The sequence below is a fragment of the Balaenoptera ricei genome, chromosome 10 (genome assembly GCF_028023285.1).
Source record: "Balaenoptera ricei isolate mBalRic1 chromosome 10, mBalRic1.hap2, whole genome shotgun sequence".
NCBI lineage: Eukaryota > Metazoa > Chordata > Mammalia > Artiodactyla > Balaenopteridae > Balaenoptera > Balaenoptera ricei.
Genome location: NC_082648.1, coordinates 32730644 through 32757273, shown reverse-complemented (window position 1 = coordinate 32757273; position 26630 = coordinate 32730644). Strand labels below are relative to the sequence as shown.

At 36.0% G+C, this 26630-nt stretch overlaps 1 protein-coding gene across 1 annotated transcript in view; it reads left to right on the top strand.

Moving 5' to 3' along the window:
- SLC2A13 (solute carrier family 2 member 13) overlaps window positions 1-26630 on the top strand; it is a 446857-nt gene that overhangs the window by 326247 nt on the left and 93980 nt on the right. The window contains exon 6 of the mRNA XM_059935646.1: window positions 1914-2034. Coding sequence (XP_059791629.1) covers window positions 1914-2034 — 121 coding nt within the window. The remainder of the gene's footprint in view (window positions 1-1913; window positions 2035-26630) is intronic.

Here is a 26630-nt window from a genome sequence, read left to right as displayed (position 1 = left end):
AGGATATTTGTCCCATACTAACCCCATGACCTCAACTGAATAGTCTTAACATGTTTTGTTGTTTTCTTCAAAAATAGCCAGTATTGCAAAAATCTGTGGTTCTATGGGATCTGCTCTATGCCAGGCACTAGACTTGAACATATATTAGTATGTGTTAGGTATACTATCTAAGAGTTTACAGTTTATCACAGACAAGTTATTTAAGTAGTGTTATGAAAGAAGAGTATCATCTTTCCATCACATCCAAAAGTATCAACTTTTCCAGGTTGAAACAAATCTTACCTGTCCCATGACAATATTCTATGGAGGTAATTTGGGAAAATACTTAGGGACCCAGCTTCTTTCATAGACAAAGTAACAGTAAAACTCATGGTTTATTTTGCTTTGTTTGAGGAGAGAGGGATAATTTTTATTTACAGGCCTAATATATCTTTTCTCTTTCTAAGAGACAGACTTCTGTTTTGTTTCCCAATTCATGGCTTGGTAGATTTTTGAGAAAATAATACCTCAAACTATTCCTAGTTCTGGTTTGAATTTTAAGCCAACAAGGGGAAAATGAACTGTGATTTTAGATTCATGCCTCTTCATCCTGGTGTGGTAAAATGGCTTCTGATCTTTTCTTCAAGCCTCCTCCCCCTTTTTCAATTTTTTTCTAGAGTTTTAAAAATATGCTGCTGCTGCTGTTTCTAATGATAATTATAGTACAATAATTAACATTTTTTAGCATTATAAAAATCTTTCAAATGTATTGTGATATTTAAAATTCACTGCAATTCTGCAAGGTGAGTATTCTCACTAAACCCCAGTTTCAGCAGAAAGAATAGAATTTTGGAAAGGTCTTGTGTTTTGCCCAAGATCACTGAGTCAAGAAACAGCAGAGCTAGGACTTAACCACAGTGCTTAACTTGACACATCCCCTCTATCTTAAACACAAAAACCTATTATGTAATCCAATTGCACTTTCACAGTGCCTCCCAAAGTTGTTCTTTTGTCCATTTAAAAAATATTTTTGGTCATTCTTAAATTACTTTCCCATTTATCTAATAGAAACTTTACTGCTACATAAATGACCTCCCTGAATTCCATATTTTAAACATGTTGCCTCGTTCTAATAAATTGTAAAAACAAATGCAGCCATATTTTCTTTCTCCTTTCTTCCCATGACCCTTTTTTTAATCTTCACAATGGCTGGAACAATAGTCAGAAATTTGAAAACTTTCTTATTTACTATCAGTATTTCTATCAGGGACTCAAAAATGAGCTTTTTAAGTGATACATATAATCACATTCTGCACCTTAAAATCAAAAGACAAATATTCCACTTCCAAGTGCCAACAGGAAAGAAAACTGAATATATGTGTTATGTCATTTCTGACATTTTAAGTCTTTACCAAATGCCACTCCTTTTTAATGAGAAATACTCTTTCAACTGCTTTTGAAATATTTAGTTTGTTACTTTTTAGTTTACTTATTTGGGTCTTCGCAGATTGATTGACATTAGAACAATTTTCTTGGTAATGAAAGGAACACTTGGTGTAAATCTGTTGCCTTTCATACTTCTAACATGTTAGGCACTCAATAATATTGGTTACATTAATTGATTTTGAGACAGCAATGCAAGATGGTGTTTGTTTAGAAAGTTATTAACCAACCTACTGCTTGGCTAGCAAATGTATTTGATTTGAATTTTACTCTTGTCATTTCTCACAGTGAATATGCTAGTGAGTTTTTATGACAATATATATGTATAAGGATCATTTTTTTTTTTAATCCAATGAAGATAGATCAAGGTATTTTTTTAAGATATGTCTTGCCAAACCCAGTCCGCTTTGGAAGAATGTTGTCAATTCTTTTCTGATGTAAAACTTTTTTTTTTCTTTCCTTTTTTTTTTTTTTTTTTTTTTTTTTTTTAGGTACCACCGTAGCACTCATTATTCTTGCTTTGGGATTTCTGCTATCAGCCCAGGTTTCTCCACCCATCACTTTTAATCCAATAGCTCCTTTAGATCAGAACACTTCTTGCACAAGATACAGGTGAGATTTTATAATGGTCCCCTTCCTTAACCTAACTGTGGTAACTTTTTTGTTTTGCTTATAACTTTCCTAAAATAGGAAAGGTGAGTAGGAGCTTGCTAAGTATCCAGACTTAATGGTGGAAAGGAAGAAAATGGGAAAGGTGTTAGGGAGGGACCACCAGGAGGAGGAAGAGCATATACAAAGAACAGCATGTGTAAATGCATGCTTAAGGAAAAGTGAGTTATTAGACACAATTTTGGTGATGTTTCTCTGGAAGTTGAAAGTATATATATTGATACAGAATCTAAGCAGGAATACTGTGAAACTATTTTATATCGTATATGACTCGGTGACGTCTACATTCTAGATGAAATAAAGAACTTTCATCAGTAATTAAACTTTTCCATGATGTACAGGTCTGATACAGTTGTTTATCATCTGGATATTCTAGCAATTAATCTTCGCTGTGTTCCACAGGTATCACCTCATTCATTTAAGCAGAAAATAATGTTTCCTCTGACTACTAGGTTTCTTGCAGAGCAATAAAAAGTGGAAAGAGTTGGTAGAAGAGAGTGTTTTAATGGTCAGCTGCAGGTTTAAGAGCCCATTAAGTTTAACAGTTTACACCCTACGTGATAGATTGATAGATGGAGAAATGGATGGATGCATACATGGGCTGACAGATGGACTGAAGAATGAGCAAGTGAATTAATTAAAGATTGAATGATTGAACAGATCAATTAATAAATTTGTCAGGAGAGTTTCAAAGTTTTTTACTTCAGTTTAGTGGCTGGAAAGGCTAATGACCCCTTTAAAATATATGGATAGAATAGCTTTAAAAACAAAAAATGATATTCCTTCAGCTACAACTAACCAGACCTAAGTCTCAAATCAATGGGTAAATGATTTATTAAGTCAGATACTCCTATGTGAAATTAAAACATTACACTGATATACTAAATTCCACTTGGAATCACTAGGAGCTTCTCATTGAACAGAATTTATGGTGCCTTCTCATTACAACAATGAGGAAGACATATATTATTATGTCTTTCTGGTTGCAATTTGTGATATCCACTTGCCTTTGGAAATGAATAGTTTATATGTTTATCGCTTTACTGTTTTTTTTTTTTTAACAGTCTTTATGTTCTAAAGGAGATTGAAAGGTGTCTTAAAAGAAGTTACCCTTAGTGTAGACTATTTCTGGATGTAGTGATCTTTACTTTCTTTGGACATCTCACCTCAACTGCTAAAAAGATGACAGACCATTGCTAGAATTCTGCATGCTCTAATTTTGTTTTTCTTGCCAGATATTTTAAGTTAAATGTTTTTTAACACAGTTACCTCTAACAAATTATTAAAAAATTACTATTGTTTGAACAACTTAGAATACCCTCTAGATCTGATGTATGATTTAGATTCAGCAATTTAGATTCAGAATAAGATTGATACACTGTCAGGTCAACTAAAGGCAGAAAGTCAGCCAGAGAATATGAAAAAAATTTTTATGAAGTTCTGATATAGGAAAGGAATAACTAACTTTTTAATGATTTACATAATGAAATAATTTTCCTGACGTCGACTTTTAAAATTTAAATAAAAATATTTATTGCCATAGTATAGTTCACTGCACAGCAATTTATGGTCATCAATCTATTAATCCTCCTGATCCATCTAAGTTATTATCATCTACCTACCAATATAGGTAAGTGACAATAAGATACTATCACCTACCAATATAATATAAAGTTGTAGTGGAGTGAGAGAAGTGGTACAACCTAATTTTATTCTTATCACAAAAATGGGCAGCAATTTTTGAAAACAGAACCAAATTTTAGATGTCCTCTGGGAGTCACTGAGTATGCAAAACACTTATTTCTTTTGTGCTTTCTTTCAGAGTAACATATTAGGCTTTGTGAGAATTTGATAACATGTATTTATAGTCTGAGTGATTTTATAAAATATATCTACAGTTCCCTTACTGATTTTGTTGTTGTTAAAACTACCTATACACATTTCTCATCTCTTTACAATAAACATGAAACATACAATATACAACATATATGAAAGTTGTTAAGAGAGTAAATCCTGAGTTCTCATCACAAGAAAAAGATTTATTTTATTTCTTTAATTTTGTATCTATACGAGATGATGGATGTTCACTAAACTTACTCTGATACTCATTTCATGATGTATATAAGTCAAATCATTATACTGTAAACCTTAAACTATACAATGCTTTATGTCAGTTATATCTCAATAAGACTGGAAGAAAAATAAAAATTAAAAAGGAGATAAACATGAAACAGTTATGTTTGCCTGACCTTAGGATGAGTAATGTTCATGCTGTAAGTATAGGTGGTATGTTTTCCTCTTGGAATGATCCATATAGGAAAATTGAAAAAAGAAAACAGATTTAAAGGGAGAGATGGTTTAGTATCTATCTTTTTTTTAATTTTATTTATTTTATTTATTTATTTTTGGCTGCATTGGGTCTTCATTGCTGTGCGTGGGCTTTCTCTAGTTGTGTCGACGGGCTTCTCATTGCGGTGGCTTCTCTTGTTGTGGAGCACGGGCTCTAGGTGCGCAGGCTTCAGTAGTTGTGCATGGGCTCAGTAGCTGTGGCTTGCGGGCCCTAGAGCGCAGGCTCAGTAGTTGTAGCGCCCGGGCTTAGTTGCTCTGCAGCATGTGGGATCTTCCCGGACCAGGGCTCGAACCCGTGTCCCCTGCATTGGCAGGTGGATTCTTAACCGCTGCGCCACCGGGAAGCCCAATCTTTTTTTTTGTTTAACATCTTTATTGGAGTATAATTGCTTTACAATGGTGTGTTAGTTTCTGCTTTATAACAAAGTGAATCAGCTATACATATACATATATCCCCATATCTCCTCCCTCTTGCGTCTCCCTCACCTCCACCCTCCCTATCCCACCCCTCTAGGTGGTCACAAAACACCGAGCTGATCTCCCTGTGCTATGCGGCTGCTTCCCACTAGCTATCTATTTTACATTTGGTAGTGTATATATGTCCATGCCACTCTCTCACTTTGTCCCAGCTTACCCTTCCCCCTCCCCGTATCTTAAGAACATTGTATACTATTGGTGGGAGTGTAAATTTTTCTCCATTTTGGAAATTAATATACTTTCACCTAATAAAACTTAAATACATAGACCCCTCGATTCAGCACCTCCACTTGTAGAAATCTATATTCTACAGTGACTAGTATGTAATGCATTCTGACTAGAGTAGAAGATTTAAGAAAGTGAATGGTTCAGGGAAAATGGTTGTTCTTTATTTTAATTCAATAAATATTGATTGTGTGGCATCACCAGGTAGGTTAGAACCAAAAGTATTGTAGGTTGGGGCTCACTAATGACTTTGGACCCAAGACATTGACTACCCTAAATAATTTCTAATAAGAACTTACCCTTTTTAGAATTTTTAATTTTTTAATTGATGATATTTTGTTCCAAGTCCTGGTTAGATTTTGTGAACCAAATGGATTAAAGAACATCTTTCAGATCCACTTTCTTGCAGCTAAAACTGTGTACAGTCACAGGGTACCAACTAAGGCTAGGAGAAATAACTCTAGTGGGGGTATCATCTGAATCATATATCCGTATAAGAATACACATGCATACTCCTAATACGGCCTTAAGCTCCATGCTCTCAAATTACTAATAAACATACTTTCTTATGAGAGCTATCCAAGCTTTGAGGATTTAAACATTTCCTATGTAACACTTCCCTCGAATCTTTTGACTTTTTATTATTTGTAAGTATGATCTCATTATATTCAAACCCTTCAAAGTAAACATATGTCTTAAAGTATACAGCTGTAGAATTGCAAGGTACTCTTGTCCTAGGGCTTTCATCACATTGCCACTAATTCATTCATTCATGCATGCATGCATTTAAAAAATATTTTGGAACACCTATTCATAGGATTATAGTAAGGATGAATTAATATATGGAAAGCACCTAAAACAGTGCTCAGCACATAATAAGCACTCAATAAATATTATAGCCATTGTTATCATCCATAAACCTATTATAAGAGATGAGATTGTGATGATGGGTAGAAATATTTCCCATCTTTTGAAGAAGAGGAGTTTTAAGCAGTATTAAGTAGTGTTTTAATTTTAAGCAGTTTTAAGTCGTGACTTGACCAGATTTTCTATTCTAAACTTTCTCTCTGGGGCACAGAGAGCACATGTTGATATAGGCGGACTGATTATTAGAATTGTCTATGAGAGAGATTGATAACTGCCTGGACTATGAAGGTGATACTCAAGATAAATAGGTAGACAGATTCTAGATATATCTAAGAGAGAAAAATCAACAGGAATTAAAAATAAGTCATTGATTAACTATGAGCAACCAGGTAGAATATATCATGGAAATGAGTTGGGGTAATTGAAAGAGAAATTGACTAAAGGGACTCTGCCTCTAATTCACTGCTCTTTTTGCTATTAATATTTTTCATTTGAGAGTCTTACCTAGAACCATCTGAGGAGGTACTTAAAGCTGCCCGTCCCTCACTCCCACAGATCTGCCTCACCAGGACAGTGGAGAATAGGTGATTCCAGTACATGTTTAATTAAGAACCACTGCCATACGCGTCAGTATTTTTTTTTAATTTATTTATTTTATTTATTTATTTTCGGCTGTGTTGGGTCTTCGTTGCTGTGCACGGGCATTCTCTACTTGCAGCGAGCGCGGGCTACTCTTCGTTGCGATGTGCGGGCTTCTCATTGCAGTGGCTTCTCTTGTTGCCGAGCATGGGCTCTAGGCACACGGGCTTCAGGAGTTGTGGCTTGCGGGCTCTAGAGCACAGGCTCAGTAGTCGTGATGCACGGGCTTAGTTGCTCCGTGGCATGTGGGTTCTTCCTGGACCAGGGCTCAAACCCGTGGCCCCTGCATTGGCAGGTGGATTCTTAACCACTGCACCACCAGGGAAGCCCGCTTCAGTATTTTTTAACTGCGTAACTGCCAGCTTTCTTTCTTTCCTTTTTTTCTTCTTGAACATTATTAAACCAAGAGTACAAAAATAATCAATGTGGCTCTTTTTCTATAGAGTAATGTTTTCATATTTCCCTCTCTAAATGAAGTTTCCAAATATCCAGGTTGACAAACCGTTCCTTCATCTATAGACCTCCCTATGGTGGTGACACTAGTTTTGAGAAACTGTATATGCCTAACTAATTATAGTTAGTCTCGTCAAAGTTCATTTACAATAAAAAATAATTTTGCATTCACTACACTTTTATTCTCCTTTTGCCAACCTTGTGTGATTGAGCACATGTCATTGGCATTAGCACTATGAGACTGTTAGTTTCAATCATAAAACTCTTATCTGACCTTAGAAATGTGCAGAAACCCTATTACCCCCCCCCTTTTTTTCAGTATTTGGCATCCTGCTGACTGATAATGTGTTTGTTTCTAATAATTCTTAGCAACTTGACAATGAATATAGTGTTATACTGTGAATGAGACTTTTACTTTTGTTGAATTTTGTTTTCTAAAACTTACTGATTTCCTTTAAAAATAACATATTTTAATTTTTTTTGGCCTGATGGTACAAGCTAATAGGCCTTGAGGTTAATATTAATAAAACTACGGAAGAAAATATGCTATATCTGTTGAATAATATCCACAGACTTAAGATAAAGATAGATGTAATTAAATTAGTTGAAAGGGAAAATGAGATTTGAAACATAAAGCCCACATAACCTTATCATGTACCTTTATCTCCAAATAATTGTACATGTCTTTTGCTAGCACTTAAATACCTAGTACCGAATTTGACATCTGGATAGGAGGATGGTGGAAGTTGACCACTTATGGGACATATTCATTGAGTTCCTCATGACCTTTTTATCTTGATGCCTGGGCTTTTGACCGAGGACCTGCCAGGCCCCCACAGTGGCAAGATCCCCTACTCAAACCTTATTTTCCACAGTCAAGAAGTGCTTTTTGGGAAGCCTTAAAGACAAAAAAGAAAGCTTTTTATTTTAGGTTTGCAAAGAGTGGGGGAAGAGCATTCCAGGAAGAGTGGACATCATGTGTACAGGCCCTAAGCATGAGCAAGAGAACAGCACAAAGATAGACTGGATGGCAGGCCAGTGACAGACCACACTGGGACCCTCATAAACCATGAGAATTTTAGACAGCATCAGAATACTGAGAAGCCTTTAAAGAATGATAAGATAAGAATGATTTAATCAGATTTGTGTTTCTAAAAGATCACTCTGGCTGCTTAGGAGAGTTGATTAGAGCAGGACAAAGGGCAGTGAAAGGAGATCAGATAAAAGAAATCAGTAGCCTAGGTAAGAAAATAATGCAGCCTTGACAGTGGCAGTGAAGACTCAAGAGATATTTTGGAGGGGCGTAACAGGGCTGGGTGATTGGATGAATGACATACAAGAACAGATGCTTTACATGTGGTTAGGATAGTACTTATGTAACATGAGTCTGGGACTCTGAAATCTCACTGTAGCTTACTTCTTAGAACACAATTTCAAAGATATAAATCAGGAGAGCCTTTCCCTTGCTTTCCAGTTAAGTACAGCAGTCCCATAATAAGAACAGTATTTGCTGTCACTTATACTTTTATTTGAAATATCATTTTTACTCCCTCTTGAACTCAAAAGACTTTTGAGAAAAACTCTTCTGCAACTTATCCATTTAGATCTGAAGTAACACAAAGAGGTAAAGGGGAAAACGTGTATCTCCTAAACTCAAGGACTTTTATTCTCATTCTAGAGCTCTGATCATTACAATGAGTAAATAAAATCAACCTGGAATTTTGTTCACATTTCAAGTCAATCCACTCTAGAATATCATCCCTATTTTGTCCTATATTTAAAAAAGGAATACATTATCCAGTCCTGTGACAGTGTTCTTGACAGTGAAATAGATGATTCTATCATTTTTGGAAGGTAAACTTAGAAAATTTATTTTAAACTGTGTAGGGGTACTTAATTTATAGTGATTGATACTCAAAGCTCAGCATATCTTGAGCATGCCATATTATTAAGTAGCTGATAATACAAATCAGTCCTTTATTCCCCTGCTTTTCACTTGATACATCTAGAGTAACTGGCATTTTTTTCCATGTGCATCTAAATTGCATAGTTACCAGTTTTTGTGGAAACCTGTTACTCCTTGGCAATTAACATTGATCATTATGTAAATTCTATGCTAATTTCATCATAGAACAAAATTTTTTGAAATGATGTTGTACATTACAACCAACTTGCTGGTAGATAATAAAGTTTCCACCCTTCACAGAGGTTAAATGTACTGCTCATTTTTATAATTATCAATGAATCATAAAGTCATTGCCAGTAGCCCAGATGAGAGTCAGAATTTAATTTTTTAAGCTTCTTATTCCCCTTTCTTTTGTTTGATTTTGATTTTTATGATAAATGCATGCTGATTAGTCTTATCAAATCAGGAATAAAAATTATTTCATTGAGAGTACTTATTAGCATTTTCTAGTTCATTCATTTTGAAAGCAAAGGAAATCTTTATTTTATTTAAATTGATTAGTATTTATATAAATGTTTAACTTTGTGGGACCTAAATATTTAGTTCTTCCTGATTTTTAATTTTTATCATTGTGAAATTGATTTGTGACTATGTCAGTTAGATATCTTCACAGAATTTTAGTGTGAAATAATAAATATTTGAAATTTAAGATAGTAGTTTATCCCTCAAAACAATAAATCCCTCAAATCTTGGCCTGTGTAATCAAATTCAGCAAGAAAGTATATTATCCTTACTCATATATGCTATACAATTGTGTGTTGTATTATAGAAAAACCACTAGTAAATGAACGTATAAATTCTTGGCAGTTAACACATACTAATGTTTACACAGTTATAACTATTTGTTAACTTTATTTTCATCTTTCATATTATATAAGTGTATAATGTATGTGTGTGATGGCTTGCTATAAATTATAAAAATAAACTTCAGAAATCTAAACAGGCTAAATTTAATATTACTGCTTTTCATCTTGCAAATGTGTGTACCAAAGTGGTCTTACATTCTTATGCAAACTGAGAGTGCCATTTTCAGTTCAACTACAGAAGAATTACAAGAGGAGTTAGAGTGTTGTACTTTTTTAATATCTATTCTACTAATGTCTATAGGCCACCTTATTTTACTTAATCCCTAGATTGTTGAAAAATATATCACTGCAGTAGAGGAACTCAGTATTTTAAAGAGCCATTCATCTAATTATGTTTTAAAGCAATTACTCCTTATTATAGAAGGCTTCCCAAAGCTGGGCAGTGAGGAACTGGTTGGAGTTAGATGGAATAAGCAGAGGAAGACAGCATCCCAGACAGAGGAAATAGCGTGTGTACAGAAACAGGAGAAAGCTTAATATTTTCTAGAAATTACAAGTACAGGATATTCTCTAGTTTCAGATACTCGATTTCACAAAATTCATATTTTCCATTTCATTGAACTATGTGCCTTATATGCCTAATTTTTTGGAGATGTTCTGTGGAACAGTAATTTTAATTTCTGGTATGGGAGCACTGAGAGTAAGAGAAAAGGCTAAGCCATGTAAGGGGTCCTGAAGGTTCTCAAAAGTGCTTATGCTGAGCTTAGCAGAGCTGCATCAGCCCAGCTCAGAGGATCTACAACTGTCTCCTGTCCCTTTCCCTTTCTTTTCCAAGCAGAGGGGCTCACTTGCCAGTCAGGGTCAGCGTCACCAGTGAGCATCAGTTCCCAGGGCCTGGCCCAATCACCCTCCCATCCCCTGCCTCTATTAGACAGTTAGGCATGTGGCGAGCTTTACCAGGGTCACCTGGGTTTGTAGAGGAGAACAGCCAAGGCCTCGCCCCCATGGTGGTCTCTGCTGCTGAGGCTGTGGAGGATAGTGAGGATAGAGACCCCCCACTCCCCACCCCCAGCAGCCTTGACAACACCTGCTCCAGGTGTCTGTCACAGGCTAGTTCAGAAGTTCAAAGAGCAGGGGCTTTCCAACCATCTTTCCCAGCCCTGTGGCAGAGAGGCAGAGGCCTGGAAAGGAGACACTTCCCAGGGAAGGCTCTATGGTAGTTCTTCTGTAGCAGATACCTCTCCTACTTTCAGATGCTGAATTTCAGACAAATTTTCAGAAATGAGATGCTGCCTATAATTCCATTCAGGAGACATATGGTGATCTCTAAACAGAAGTAGGAAATGGCAAGAAATAAAACCTGAAGAGACTGTTGGGAATTTAAGTTATAAGAAGTCATGTGTAAAAAAATCTACAAACAATAAATGCTGGAGAGGGTGTGGAGAAAAGGGAACCCTCTTGCACTGTTGGTGGGAGTGTAAATTGATACAGCCACTATGGAGAAAAGTATGGAGGTTCCTTAAAAAACTAAAAATAGAACTACCATATGACCCAGCAATCCCACTACTGGGCATATACCCTAAGAAAACCATAATTCAAAAAGAGTCATGTACCACAATGTTCATTACAGCTCTATTTACAATAGCCAGGACACGGAAGCAACCTAATTGTCCATCGACAGATGAATGGATAAAGAAGATGTGGCACATATATACAATGGAATATTACTCAGCCATAAAAAGAAACGAAATTGAGTTATTTGTAGTGAGGTGGATGGACCTAGAGTCTGTCATACAGAGTGAAGTAAGTCAGAAAGAGAAAAACAAATACTGTATGCTAACACATATATATGGAATCTAAAAAAAAAAAAAAATGGTCATGAAGAATCTAGGGGCAGGACGGGAATAAAGAAGCAGACCTACTAGAGAATGGACTTGAGGATACGGGGAGGGGGAAGGGTAAGCTGGGGCAAAATGAGAGAGTGGCATGGACATATATACACTACCAAATGTAAAACTGATAGCTAGTGGGAAGCAGTCACATAGCACAGGGAAATCAGCTCGGTGCTTTGTGACCACCTAGAGGGGTGGGATAGGGAGGGTGGGAGGGAGACACAAGAGGGAGGAGATATGGGGATGTATGTATATGTAGAGCTGATTCACTTTGTTATAAAGCAGAAACTAACACACCATTGTAAGGCAATTATACTCCAATAAAGATTTAAAAAGAAAAAAAATTCATTTAAGACATCTTCTGTGGGAAAAAAAAAAGTCATGTATAAAGGTAATAAGATTTTGGACTCTCTCATTTAAAAAAAAATTATGTGAAGCTATTAAGAATATTATTATCAGATATGTGTTTTACAGAGGCCACTCTGGCAGCAAAGTAGAGATGGCAGAAGAGCAAACCTTTGGGTCTAAATTGAGACCTGAAGTGAAGGGATGGGCTCTTGTCAGGTCTTGGTGACTGGAATGACTTATTATTTACAAGTTAATGTTAATGTTACTTAACTGCCCAGTTTTTGTGGCTTGTCTTTCCAAATGGAAATTTGTAACTTGAAAGGAGGAATTATGTTTCCTGTTTTTTTTTTTTCTTGTTTTTTTTCCTCTCTGCTTTCTTCTTTATATACCTAGCAGCTAAAATCATGTCTTATATAATGTATTTGTTTACTGATTTAGCCAAGTATTGAGACTGATGTGTGCATGACTATGGTGTTGACATGTATTTTTCCTCTGTAACTGTAATAATTACATAAACTGATCTGAAATTCAATAAGAAATTTTTCCATCGGTCTTATGCCTACCTCAGCTAATTCAAGGTTTTCAAACAAGTCCGTTGCAGTACTCTAAACCGCTCCTCAGGCCTGGTGATAACACTGATAATGCTTCATTGCTGTTTGATTGGATTCTTGCACTGAGCTTTCAGCACTTGTCTATTTTGTCCTGATAAACTCAATTTGAATTGAGTTATCAAGGAAGATGTGGAAAGACACAAGAATCTATAGATTTTAAACTGCAGGTCTAAAATAAATTTATATATATTACTGTTATATTAACTATATATTTATATATTAATAACAAAACAGAAGAAAAATACCCCTCTGAGAGAATTAAAAAAAAAAAAAAAAAGGTAAACAGAGCTTTGAAATCTAACCAGGAAAGAAAAGAGGGGAATGGCCATATAATTCTGAAAGTTAGGGTCTACAAGATCTTTGAGGATTAAAGTATTAAAAAATAAAGGCAACAAATTGAACATACAGTAGAAAAAGCTAAGAAATTTACACATAAATGAAACTCAAATAAATATGAATCTTTGAGACTCCAAGAGGGACACACATGGTAATTATTCTGTCAGAGAGAAATCGGAGCAACAGAAATTGTAGCACTAAAAAAGAAGCTTAATTGCTCCATTACCCTATAAGGAAGAGTCACAGAGGAACAATTTACCATCTCAGAGAGGTGCTGAAGTAAGATAGATGCAGTCATAAGCACCTCAAAAAACAGAATCACAAAGCAAAATAACCGTGACAAGCTAGAGCACTCACTGCCCTCATCGTCACCAAGCTGGAGTCTCACAGATAAGAGGCCAGCCATGAAGGCTCAGCTATTCTGGGTTGAGTGCAATTAACTGGGTGAAGCATTAACTCTTAGAGACTTTTAGGTCACCTTTCTTGGTGTCCAAGTAACTTGAAGGAACCAGCATGCTTGGTAAATGCCCCATTCACCACTAGACATTGACTGCATCACTGAGAAGATCCAGAATTACAAATATGCAATTATAGGTACACAGAGACACTATTAGGGATTTTTTTTCCCACTTTTTATTCTTTCATTTGGCCTCCATTACTGACCATTTACCAAGTGTTGTGCCAGCTGTTAAGAAAACGAAACATGAGATATAGCCCCTTGTCAGGAGTTGGCAATATCTTAGAATGGCTTTTATTTACATTTTGAACCCATACTCAAGTCTCATATCTTCAGAGATGTTGTGACTTGGGTAGAAGCTGATATTTCAGAATATATATATAGAAATTAGAAAAAATATGTTTTAAGCATTTGAATAAGTATTTTTCTATCAGTGAGGAATTGTGTTTGGCTGTGGATAACAAAAGAACCCAAAATAACTCTTAAACAAGAAAGGAGTTTCTTTCTTGCTCATGTAAGATAAATTCAAAGGCAGGGATTTTGGAATCATTGTGCTATACCTAGTGTCATCTGGGATCCAGGCACCTGTCTTTTTGCTGTACCCATATAAGTATTCTTCACAAGTTCATGAGGAAGGTCCAGGATGGCTGCAGGAGCACCACAGTCACGTCTGTGACACAGGCCAGAAGGACAAAATGTAGAAGGAGCAATGCTTCCTGGCTGAATCAGCTCCCTTTGAATTGAAGCCTTCCTGAAATCCCACACAATACTTCTCACAAGTCAGAATTAGTCCCCTGGTCATATCTAGTTTTAATGGAAACTGGGAAATGTATTCTTTTCTTCAGTGGTTGGGAGAGGAAGGGACAAGGGGCACAGTGTTCCCAGTTAAGAATCAGAATTCTCTTACAAAGGAGGAAGCAAAGAAGGAATCTAGGGATAGAACACTAACAATCTTTGACACAACAGTACTGGAGTTAACTTTATGGGACATGAATAGGTGGTTCTGCTTGACAGCAGGAAGGATGAATTAACTGATTAAATAGGGCTCTAGCTACTTACTTTTTTTGGTTTCGTTCTCTTTATAGTGACTGGAAGTCTAAGGTCAGCTTTGCAGGTGGCAAGAAATATGGCCACATTAGATAATGTACCTCCAGCTTTGCAAGGGAGGAAGAATCATTACAGTCTCTTCATTTATTGCATTTCTTTTGGCCTTGGAAACCAGTGAAATAGCTGCTCTTTGTTGTGTGGTTTGCTCGTCTATTCAAAAGGAGTAATCATGTCAGCTACCATTTATCGTATAGTCACGATGTGCCAACTGCTGTGCTAAGGCTTACATGGATTCTCTCTTTTATCCTTCAGCAAAACGGAGGTAGATGGTATTATTTCCCCCATGTTACCAATGACACTGAGGCTTAAATAAGTTGAGTGAAGAAGTTTAGAAGATCATATCGCTTAGCAGACAGTAAAACTAGCTTTAAGTAAGAGCCCAGCTAGCACTACACTTATCATTCTGAAATTTACCAGTTAAGCAGCAGGATGCTTCTACTGACAGGTGTTACACACTCTTTGGGAAGTGGACAGTAATTCCTGATGATCAAAAGCCAGTAGGTCTAAAAATACCTATGTTGGTGTATTTTCACTCATTCAGTGTAATTGAGATTCTTTCTCTAAGAAACCATTTTTGTGAGTGGTAGTCTATTTGGGACTTAAAGAAGATTTATTTTTATTTCGTTCATTTATTTTTATTTCGTTCATTTATTTTCATTTGCATGTATTTACTCTGCTCAGAAAATTCTTTTTCTGCTGTTAGCAGTATCATCATAGAACATCTTTACTATAAAAGCAAGTGCTTAACATAAAGTGAAATCATTCTTAAGTGTTTTAAATGATTCACTACCTTTGGTTTCCTTTGAGCAGAGTGGCCTTAACCACATAGTTTTGAATTTGAGTATCTGATGCAAGTTTAATTGTAGTTTTTATTTTGTTTAGTTGGTTTGTGGTGAGTGTTGTTTTTTAGGCCTCTGTTACACAGATAGATAAATATGGAGAAAGTAATTTAAGAAAAGAAACAAAGAGATGAGTTGCACTCACAAAGAAATACCTTTTGGGCAAATTAGACTGTACCTATACACTCAGATGAGAAAAAAAAAAAAAAAGACTATGAAAGCTGTTCTCTTCTTATCTTCCTTCTTTAGTTATGGAGAGATGTATGATATGTGTGAATCTGAATATTTTCCTTAGAGAGGAAGAATCATTGTGTGCTGGTGTTAGTATTTTGACCCAACCCCTGACATCACTTTACTGGTTCCTATTGGTTTCATCTACTTTGAATTCTTTTTATTTTGTAAAATGCTGTCAGTGAGGCAGGTTCTAGTTTGAAAGAGCACATGATCACACTAGAGTTGCAGGCATCAAAGGACATAATCATGTCCAGAGAGATGACGTCCAGGCCACCTCATTTCATCTCCATGAAGCAGCGCAGCTTCCAAATCAAGCATCATTCTGGGGCTTCAGGGCTGATTGTTTCTCTCACTCTCCAAGTAAAACTCACTTTGTCCTTCACGTTCAAACATATCATTTCCTATGAAAATCAAAAAGTCCTCCAAGCAACCATGGAAGAGCTGATAAGCAAAGCCAAATAAACCAAAATGTATTTTACCTCTTGATTTCATTTTCTCTGTGTGAAGCACTTGCCAGTATGTTAAACATAGTGCCAGGTGTTGTAGGGTTTGATGAAAAATATAAAACAGGCTTGATCACCAAGTTTCTTTCTTGCTGCATAAGGAGATACTTGGGTAATACTTAAAATATAATTGTGAATTATCAAAGCAAATGAACAAACAAAAATGGGTCCCCCAAAGAGAGGCAGTTTTAAGAAGTGTTTGCACAGATGGATAAAAAAAATATTGTTATTTTAAAACAACCTATTTTTTCGTGTTGACCTAAAGAAAATATATGAAAGTCAATATAACCATGTATTCACAAAGAATGCAGATACTATACTATATATTCACATTTCACTTTTTATACTCCAAACAGTGAAAGTTAACAAGAGACCTAGACCTTGAAATATTGGAAAGTTCTCAATAAGTAGAAGAGCTAGTGTTAGGAGCACTATGCAGAAATCAGCAACTCATATCTGGTGGTGTGATTAGTTAAATGCATATCTTAGGAGTGTGTTATACAGCTTTTTAGGGACAGTGTTTATACAAATACAATCACAAATACATAAAATAAGGCTTATATAAAACTCTTCAAATGGTAATGATAAGCCCCAAACAAAACTGTGTTCTTACATTATTTTTATTTATTATTATTTTGGTAAAACTATGTGACTTAATATAAAGTATCTGTCAACAAAATAGTGATCAGTTTGTAACTCTTCAATAAAATCACGTGTCAATAATCATATTACTGTAGCTGATAACCAGGATGATACATAAATAATTTCAGCTGTTATAGCAGTCAGGTTAGGAAAGGCATTACCTTATAACACACACACAAAAAAAGAAAAACACCAAAATATTAGTGGTTTAAAGCAATAAAGGCTCTGCTCATGTCTCAGGAACCTAGGCTAATGGAAGTTCCCACATTTTATGATGCCACCTCTTACCTCAAGGCTTTAGGATTCATCACAGAGATAAATAGTGACCTACCACTATTACTTACTCACAATATATGACCACAGCTAGTCACTTGGCTGCTCCTAACTTCAAGAGGGTAGGGAATTATAATCCTCCATAAACCTTGAAATGGAGGGCAACTAGACATTGGTGAACATTACTTGTATCTTCCCACAATTTATTTGCTGCTTTTATTGGCCAAGATTCCCTATCATTCTTTCTGCAGAAAGGCGTAAAGAATTTTCTTTCTGCTGATTGATAGCACTGTTATCTTGAAAACATCTTCTTTTTTGGTGGTACCCATTAAAAATGACAAAGTTCTTCAGTTGACTACTGCTCTGGAAAAATTGATGACATTCAAGACTATGCCTGTACCAGTACAATTGGTTGAAGATTAAATATCAGAACATGAAACATGTTTGACATGCATGAAACAGTTTGTCAGTTTTCAAAGCATTAAACATAGAGTTATCTACCGTGGGACCCAGCAATTCCACTCCTAGGCATATACTCAAAAGAATTTTTTAAAACGTTCACATAAAACCTTGTACACAAATGTTTCTAGCAGCATTATTCATAATAGCCAAAAAGTAGAAATAACCCAGTTGTTCCATCAACTGATGAATGGATAAACAAAATATGGTATATCCACACAATGAAATATTACACAGCTATAGAAAAGAATGAAGTACTAAAATTTGGATGAACCTTGAAAACATCATATTGAAAGAAGCCAGAAACAGAAGACCACATATTATATGATTGCATTTATATACAGAAATCTGTTGAGACATGCAGTAGTTTAGTGGTTGCCATGAAATGGTGAGAGGTGGAAATTGGGAGATATGAGGTTTATTTTGGGTGTTGGAAATTTTCTGGAATTGGATAGTGGTGATGGTTGCACAACTCTGAATATAATAAAAATTACTGAATTGTAAACTCTAAAATGGTTAAAATAGTAAATTTTATATTATGTGAGTTTTTTCTCAATAAAAAATTTTAATTAAAATAAAAGTATGTGCCATAGTGGTCACCACTTTTCCAAATTGTGTTGACCTCTCTGCCTTCATCTTCCTGGGAGTGTAACCACTGCTTCGTATGCTCTCTACACAAGACAACAGAAGATTCCAAATCATCTATGCAGAATAAGTATTTATTTTATCTATCACAATGTCAGTATCTTCAATATGCTAATCAATTTTCTCACAAGGATAACTTTAAATCTCAACAAATTAAAGGCTAAGTAGAGTAAAAATTGCGTTTGGAGTCAGAGAACCTGCATTAGGGACATGAGCAAGGCTTGCTTTTCTGAGCTTTGGTTTTCTCATCTGTAAAGTAGGAATTTTAATGCATACCTCACCAACTTGTTGGAAAGACCAGATGACACAGTGTATGTGAAAGTGCTTTGTAAACTTTACACTGCTATAGAAGCTGTAGTTCTTTTCTTTCCAATTTTAATTTTAGCATATTTCCTTTAAAACTTTTAGCCTATTTCACTTTAAATAAACTTATAAAAATCTGGGCATTTGGAGTCAATACACTTAGGTCTGAATTCCGGCTCTGCCACATTTTAGCTGTGTGACCTTGCTTAGATAGCTTAATCTCTCTAAATGTCAGGTTTCTCATCTAACAAAAAGGAAAGTAAAGCATCTCTCATAAAGCCCATGTAAGGATTAACTAAGCACATGTACAGTGTTCTGCATGTGGTGAGCTCTGTGATAGCGCCACAATAAAACACACCCTCCACAATTCTCTTCAAATCTACAAATGCTAATCGACTTGGTCTGTTGGCAAACCTAAAAATTCCAATCTCTTAATGTTTCTTCTAATATTTTTCTGTCGCATCAAAAATGAATAACATATACTGTCACCAGAGAAGATGAATTACTGTTTTTTTCCTTTGAAGGTGACATGTTGCACACTAATTATATTGTATTTGGGTGCCTATGTGTTGATTACCAAATAGTATTGTAAATCTGAATTTACTCTCAACTTATAGACTGAAAAATTTGTATTTAAATACGTGTGCATATATATATATATATATATATATACACACACACACACACGCAGATTTACTTACATAAATACACATATGTACGTATATAAACACATGCATATACATGTCATCTTATATTTGCAAAGTTGGAATTGAGGGTTTTGTTTTTAAGTATGTTGACCAAAGGTTTATGTAGTATAATAGGAAAGCACTTAGCCCTATTGAAGGTGATGGGCTTGGCAGATAGAACTCTCTTCTTCTACCTCCCTCCCCTTTAGAGAGTTTATTGGTGTACTTTTCTGAGATAAAATAGGAGAACAAATCCAAGAATTCATAAAAGAAGGTTAGACAATCAGTGACTAGAAATTAGAGCCTAAAGTACTAATAAAATTTTTTTTTAAAAAAAAGAAACCCACTCTGACAAATCAGCTAAACTTTCCTTATTTAATAGCACCGAAGAGCAAGATCCTGTGCTTGCTTTTAATCAGCAAGCCTCACTTCTGTGAATTACTTTTTGCCTCTAACTCAGGAATCCACTGCTTTTTCAGCCTCAGTGTCTAAGGGGAAGTGATGAGAAATATGACTGTGTTCCAAAAGGTTGCAGCAAATTATATGTGGATTTGATCTGAGAGCCATGAATTGTAAGGAACAATTCATAGCGTGATTTCAAGCTTCAACCCTATGATCTCATGGACCAAGATGTGGTGAATGAGATGTCACTTCTCTAATGGAACTGCAGGGAGAACTACCAAATCTGTTGTCAATATAAGTGACATTCATTCATCCCTTTATTTACACAACAGGTATTTATTGAACACTTATCTATCAGGCAACATAGAAATCACTAGGAATAAAAGATGTACAAGACAAAAGTCTCTACCTTGAAAAGGTCACAGTGCATTAAGGGAAGGCAAACATATCACAAACCCTTAGAGAAATGGTGGGATGGGCAGTAATAATAATAGACTTTTGTGATCCTCTGATAACATAGTGATACATCTAATTCTGCTGGGGTCTGAGTTTCACAGAGGAGGTGATGCCAAATATGAGTCTCGAGGCAAATGTGTAGGAAAGCAAAGGTGGAAAGTAATAGTTCAGACAGAGAAAACATTATGAGGAAAAACATAAGAACATGTCATATTCTGAATCCTGCAGTTTGTATGGAATGGCTACAACCCATGACATCTGTGGAGAAATAGCACAAAAGATTGACAAGAAGGGACTAGATCATGCCATAATAAGATTGGTCTTCATCCTATAGGCAATGGAAAGCTATTGCAGGATTTAAACAAGAGAGAGTTTGGATCAGGTTAGATTTAGGACAATGTAGAAGATGAAGTGGAAGGAGTCTAGAAGCAGGAAGACTCAGTAGAAGACTATTGGAAGAGTTCAGGTGAGAGGTGGCAAGTTCAAGTCAAAGTCCCAGTGAGAAGTGGTAAGAATGGAGAGTAGAGAAACTACACATGCTTTGGAGATAGACATGATGGAGTTGTAACTATTTAAATGTGAGTGGTCTCAGTTCATGCTCAGGTTATTAAATTGTGAGACACAGAAGAGCAGTAGGAAAGCTTTGAGGGGAAAGTCAAAGGTGGAGTTTTAGGTACTTGTGAACATTCAGAAAATTGGGTGGTGGAAATATGGGTCTGGCACTTAGGGAGGAGAAACAAACTAGAGAAACAGGTCATGGAGTCTCTGTGTATCACTGATAATAATGGTTGTGTACTGCTGATGTTTCCCAGCAAAAGTTATACAGAGTAATGAAAGAAGATTGCCAAGAACAGAACCAAGGAGAAAGAAAAGATGCATCAGTCTGAGAGGTGGAAGAAACATAAAGGGCATGGTGTCAAGGAATGAGAAAATTTTAGGAAAGAGGGAAAATGTTTAGGAAATTTTATCATAGAATGATAAGTTTAGGAAAGAAAAGCACCCAGAGTTAACAATGAGAAGATCACCAGCAATCTCTGTTAGGGCAGTTTTCATGAAGTGGTGAGGCATGACTTACTTCATAAAATCAGCACCAATAGTCCCTAGCTTTTTAAATTAATTTCCAACGATTTACTTAAGTCCCCCAGAATTTCTTATTTTTAAAAAAATTCTCACAAGTTCCCTACTTTCACAGTCCAAATGAGGAGGGGGAGTCCCCTGACATCTACTGTCTGGCTGAGAAAGAAGGCAGGTGTCCTGGAGTTCTCTTTGCAGAACTCGTGAAGAAATCTGGCCCTGCAGAGAGCTACAAGCGAGGCAAGCTGTCCCCCCAGTAAGAGTAAACTGGATTCCAGGTTGCCTACTTGAAGGCAATGGGGACAGTTAGGAGTAAGGAGGGCATAGTAAGGAGTAGAGAAAATTTAGAATAGCTGTCTGGGAAACAGAGTGACATAATTACACAAAGTAGGGTATTAAACTCATGCATAAGGAATAAATGAGTGAACAGTTACCCACAGAGAATGAAAGTGGACCTGTGGCAATGGATTGTCCTAACACCTGCATTTACCACAACTGATTTTTTTTTTTAATTTAGGCCATGCCAAGACAGGCATTTTAAGACCACTGTTCTTAATGTTCTTATCTTATTGGATTTAAGGAGACATACTTAAAAACAAATGGACTGTTTTCTATAGGGCCAGATTCACACTCGACTTCACAGAGTAGAAACTTAAAATGTTTGAAATTAACCGAAATCAATTTTTAAAAGATTTTCTCAGGAGAGAGAAGAGGGCACATTTGGTTAAGACCCTGAGTGCCATATGAAACATGTAAAAGATTGACTGAATGAAAATAGGCCATTCTTTCTCTCCCTTAGACACTAAGCCACCTTTTATTCTACTCTTTTTTACTTTAATTGGAAATATTTTAAGATTTTAGAACCAGTTTTTTTCTAAATATCTGAATACTTATTTTTCTCCCTTTCTAAAAAGAAATGTCAGAGATTAAAAAGTTAAATCTTCCTTCCTTGAAACTAGCAAGAAAAGAACTGTTTGGTTCTAATTGTAGTTATTGTCTGGATTATATATTTTCCAGTTTCCTAGTAGAGTTTCTAGTGTGCTCTGCTAGTTTCCCCAGCAGTTTCATCCCCTAGTAGAACATTGGCTATTGTATATTCTCCCCAATTGAAAGTATCCACAGTCAAGAACAACAGCATGCATTCTGGGCACACTTATTTACCACAATTTCTCTCTAAATATCATAATGTCCTTTTACTATGAAATTTTGCAGGCTATGATGTAAAAAGAGCCCTCTCTCTGTGTGGCTCTTTTCTTTGGGCTTCAAGGAAATTGGCCCTTGCAGCTGCTGTTTCTGAAAGTGAGTTATCAAAATTACTAACCAGTTCCATTTAGGTTGTGGATTAAATGTTTGCAAATGGCAGCTTTAGCCTCTGACAATTTAAAAACTGGGCTTAGCTTAAAGTACCATCTGACACTAGGTTTTACCTTCTTTTAATTTTATTCCAAAAAATGACTCAAATATTCACTCCAAGCTACCCACCCCCCAAAATTATTTTCTATTAACGAGCAGAAACAGATTAATGAACCTACAGTGTGCCTTGATTTATAGAGCTACCATGCTTTGATTCATTCAATAAACATGCATTGGGTTGGGTATCTAGCCTACACTGGGGTGCTGCATTTGCAGAGTTCATAAGCATGGCCTTTTCCCTCAGGTCCTTGCAAACCAGTCAGTAAAGAACATTGTAAGTTCTACAATAGAGGTGTGCACAGAGCAGAGAGGAAGGCCATCACCATCAACTGTACTATATACTGACTTGTCTGAAGTTTAAAATATTTTGTATCAAAAGAGAGGGATCCCCATTTTATGTAATTAATTCAGCAATTCCTTTGATAAAACATAGCCCTTTTGTAAATGCTTTCTTAATTCATTTCCTTTGTAACTTTAGAATTTCTTAAAGTAAGGCACACTAATAATTCTGCCCTTGAAATAAGTATGTAAGAGTAAATATTTGTGAGATGTTACAGCATCCTAATATGTTTTACGCTGTTAAAGTTTGTGTGAATTTAGAGTGAGAGTATATGTATTTCTTTTTCTTTCATGTAGAATCTTGCAACTGGGTGGGTTCTTAGAGATCATGTGCTCTTGGGATGGAAAACTTGAAGTCCAAAATTTAGAACTCACCAGGTCATACTGTGAAAGGGGACAAATAGGGCCTAATATACCAGTCTGCTTTTCACAAAAAAATATTTTAATCTATGCTTAGAATGTTCTTATGAGCATTGATTTAGTAACAATATATTTAGTAACAGAATATTTAAATTCTCAAATTTTATATTTAGAAAATCTCATGTAAATTTATCAGGTCATGTTCAAGAAAGCCTTAAAGAGCAAATCATGAATAAAAAATAGCCACTTCTAGAAGTTGTTCCTTTTTTCAACACTATTTGTTAAAGCCACAGTTATGATATATGCTCTCTGTAAAAGGTCAATTAGCAGATTCCCCAGGATATTTAAAGTTTTGTGTTATCTTCTAAATGTCAAGTTGAAGTTAGAAATGTTACATTTGGGAGAATTTTGCCATAAAATAGTCCAAATGATGAAAAACAAATATTCCAGGTCAAGGATAAGGGAGTGGTAGGGAATCATACTTTGCCTTCAGAAGCCTGAGAGGCTCCAAGGCCAGATCAGTTGGCCAATCAGTTCCCAACAGTGGCCCACTCCCTGAGATGGCAAGGAAATTGAATTCTTTTTAATATTTGGCCTCTTTTCACTGACCGACTCCATGAACTGGTGTGAAGTAGTACAAAAGAAAGTTTTTCATGCTTTTTTAATATGAGAAAGGCCAGAGCCTGCACATAAACTATGGGGTATGTTCTAGGAGAGGTCTAAAAGTATAGAGAGAAGAAAATAACCAATGGGACAAAGTGTTGGTCCTAGTGAAGACCAAGGGGAGTAAGATTAAAAGCTCTGATAGAAGGATGACCTTTGAGCAATTCTTTTTCAGAGCCTGGAGGAAAACAGACGAGGATAGATGTGGCTATAGATATCTTTGTTCACGTCTGAGTTTAAAGTTGAAAAAGTTCATTCCTAATCTCTTCAGTTTTCACTGGGAAGCAAGGCAAGGCCATTTTCAAAAAGATTTGTAGGAGGAAATAAGGATTGGGATTGTAGGAGAGTTGTGGGCATTTGGGATATCAGTTGTGGGAGTGGGGAAAATCACTGATTAGGGACAGGTAAAAGTTTCCTCTCAGCAGTGAGGATCCAGCTGCAGTTGAATACTGTGATTGTAGAGTTTCACCAATATGCCTGGTTATGTTAATTCTCCACCAGTAAAGAGCAACTTAGATGTAGAAAGAAAAAACATAGAAAGAAACAAACATAAAAGTTTATAGGTTGACTTTATAGGAGAACCTAAATACAAAAACGTTGAGGGTCTGGTGAAAGTGGTTAAAGTCGTTTACCATGAAAGTCTTGACAGAGAAGGATGCAAAGCCATGAAGTTAGTGAAGCATCAGGAAAAAAGGAGTGTGGAAGATCTCTGAGACAGAAGAACAGTTATCCTAGGAGTAAAGAAGTAAGAGATCTTGAAGGAAAGGAATAAGAAATCTGTGTTTGTGATTAAGATCAGGGATCAGCAGACTTCCTGTAAAGGGTAAGATAGTAAATGTCTGTGGCTTTGCAGGCCATGTGGATTCTGTTAGACTTCTCAACTCTGCCCTTGAAGTTGAAGGTATTCATAGATAAGTAAACAAATGGGCATGGCTATGTTTCAGTAAAACTTTATTTACAAAAACAGGGGGTGGTCTGTATTTGTCTCAAGGGCTATAGTTTGCTGACCCCTCTTCAAGATAATGACAATTACCAGGATGTGGAGGAAGTTAAGTGGAGGTGAAGGCTGATAGAAACCAAGGGGCCAAGATGCTTTAAGATTAGTATATTGTATATAAACCATCTAGATCTAACAGACATCTAGAGAACACTTCACCCAACAACAACAGAATAACACATTCTTCGTAAATGTACAAGGAACATTCTCCAGGACAGATCATATGCTAGGCCACAAAGCGAGCCTTGATAAATTTTAAAAGGATTGAAATAATACAGAGTATGTTCTCTGATCACAGTGGAGTGAAATTAGAAATCACAAATCACTAACAAAGAAATCTGGGAAATTCACAAGTATATGAAAATTAAATAATGCACTCCTCAATTGCTAATGGATCAAAGATGAAATCACAAGGGAAATTACAAAATACTTTGAGATGAATGAAAATGAAGACATAACACACCAAATATGGGATGCAGTGCTTAGGGGGAAATTTATAGCTATAAATGCCTACATTAAAAGGAGAAAAATATCACAATCAAAAATCTAATCTTTTATCTTAAGAGAAAGAAGGAGCAATAATCAGGTTTGAGATGACCTGAGGAGATGGAATGGGATGAAAGCCCAGATGGAGAAGTTGACCTCAGCTGAGAAGAATGGCTTCTCTTCATAACTGGAGCATAGGAAAGTAGAATGGTTTATATGTTTGCTATAAGATTATAAATTTCCCATCTTTACCACTTTCATCTGTTTTCTCTGTAAAGCTGAAGTTGAGGTCATTTGCAGAGAGTAAAGGGAAATGGAGCATTGGAGATTTGAGGAATAGTTTTTGTGTAGAATGGTTAAAATAGTCCTCCTATAGAGTTGACTAGAGAAAACTATTGAGAATTTCAGGCTGTTGAGGATCCTTTTGAGGCTGGTAGTAGTGTGTTACAGAGGAACTACTGATCTGCCGTGTTGTGTAATTCCTTCAACTGCATTTGGGTAGGTGGGTGAAGGCACAGAAAAGGCAAATGTTTGTGTTCATATATAGCTAGATGGGTGAAATGAGAAGATAAATAGGCAGGGAAATTTAGGATGTTGAAATGATGGGTCATGGTCAATAAGCTAGTTAAGGACAGAACTAAAGAAAGGAAAAAGCTAAGGAATAGGGAGCAAATAGATCACTTAATTGGAGGTCACCAGGAGGTCTAATATACAAACCGGCTTCATTAGGGCAGAGAAACTGTTTTGTTCGCTAATGAGTCCCAGCCCCTGGAATAGTGCCTGGCACAGAGTAAGTGTAAAATATTTGTATTTGTTGCATGAATGATCATGGCAGAGCAGGGATCATTTAGGAAGAAAGCTGGAAGAATGGAAGGTTGTGGTCAGAGTTGGATGCTTGAATGGTGATAGAGAGGCAGAGCATTATGGGTAACACCTTGTATGTCTGACATGCACATACAGTAGGTTCTTGGTAACTATTAGTCTTTATCATTAAGTTTTTTGGCCTTTTATAGGAAATAAGTATTTTTTGAGAAATTAAGTAGAGAGTCACTTCTCTACAAATGGATGAATTGACATTTCCCAAATAAGTATCATTTAAAGCCATTGAAGCAATCAAAGTTGTTAATTCTACCTCATATGGACAGAATAAAAAAGCAAACAAACAAATAAATAAACAAAATACTAGTAGGAATGATCTTCCTTTCCAAATTAGCCTAGTCTAGTTCTCAAAG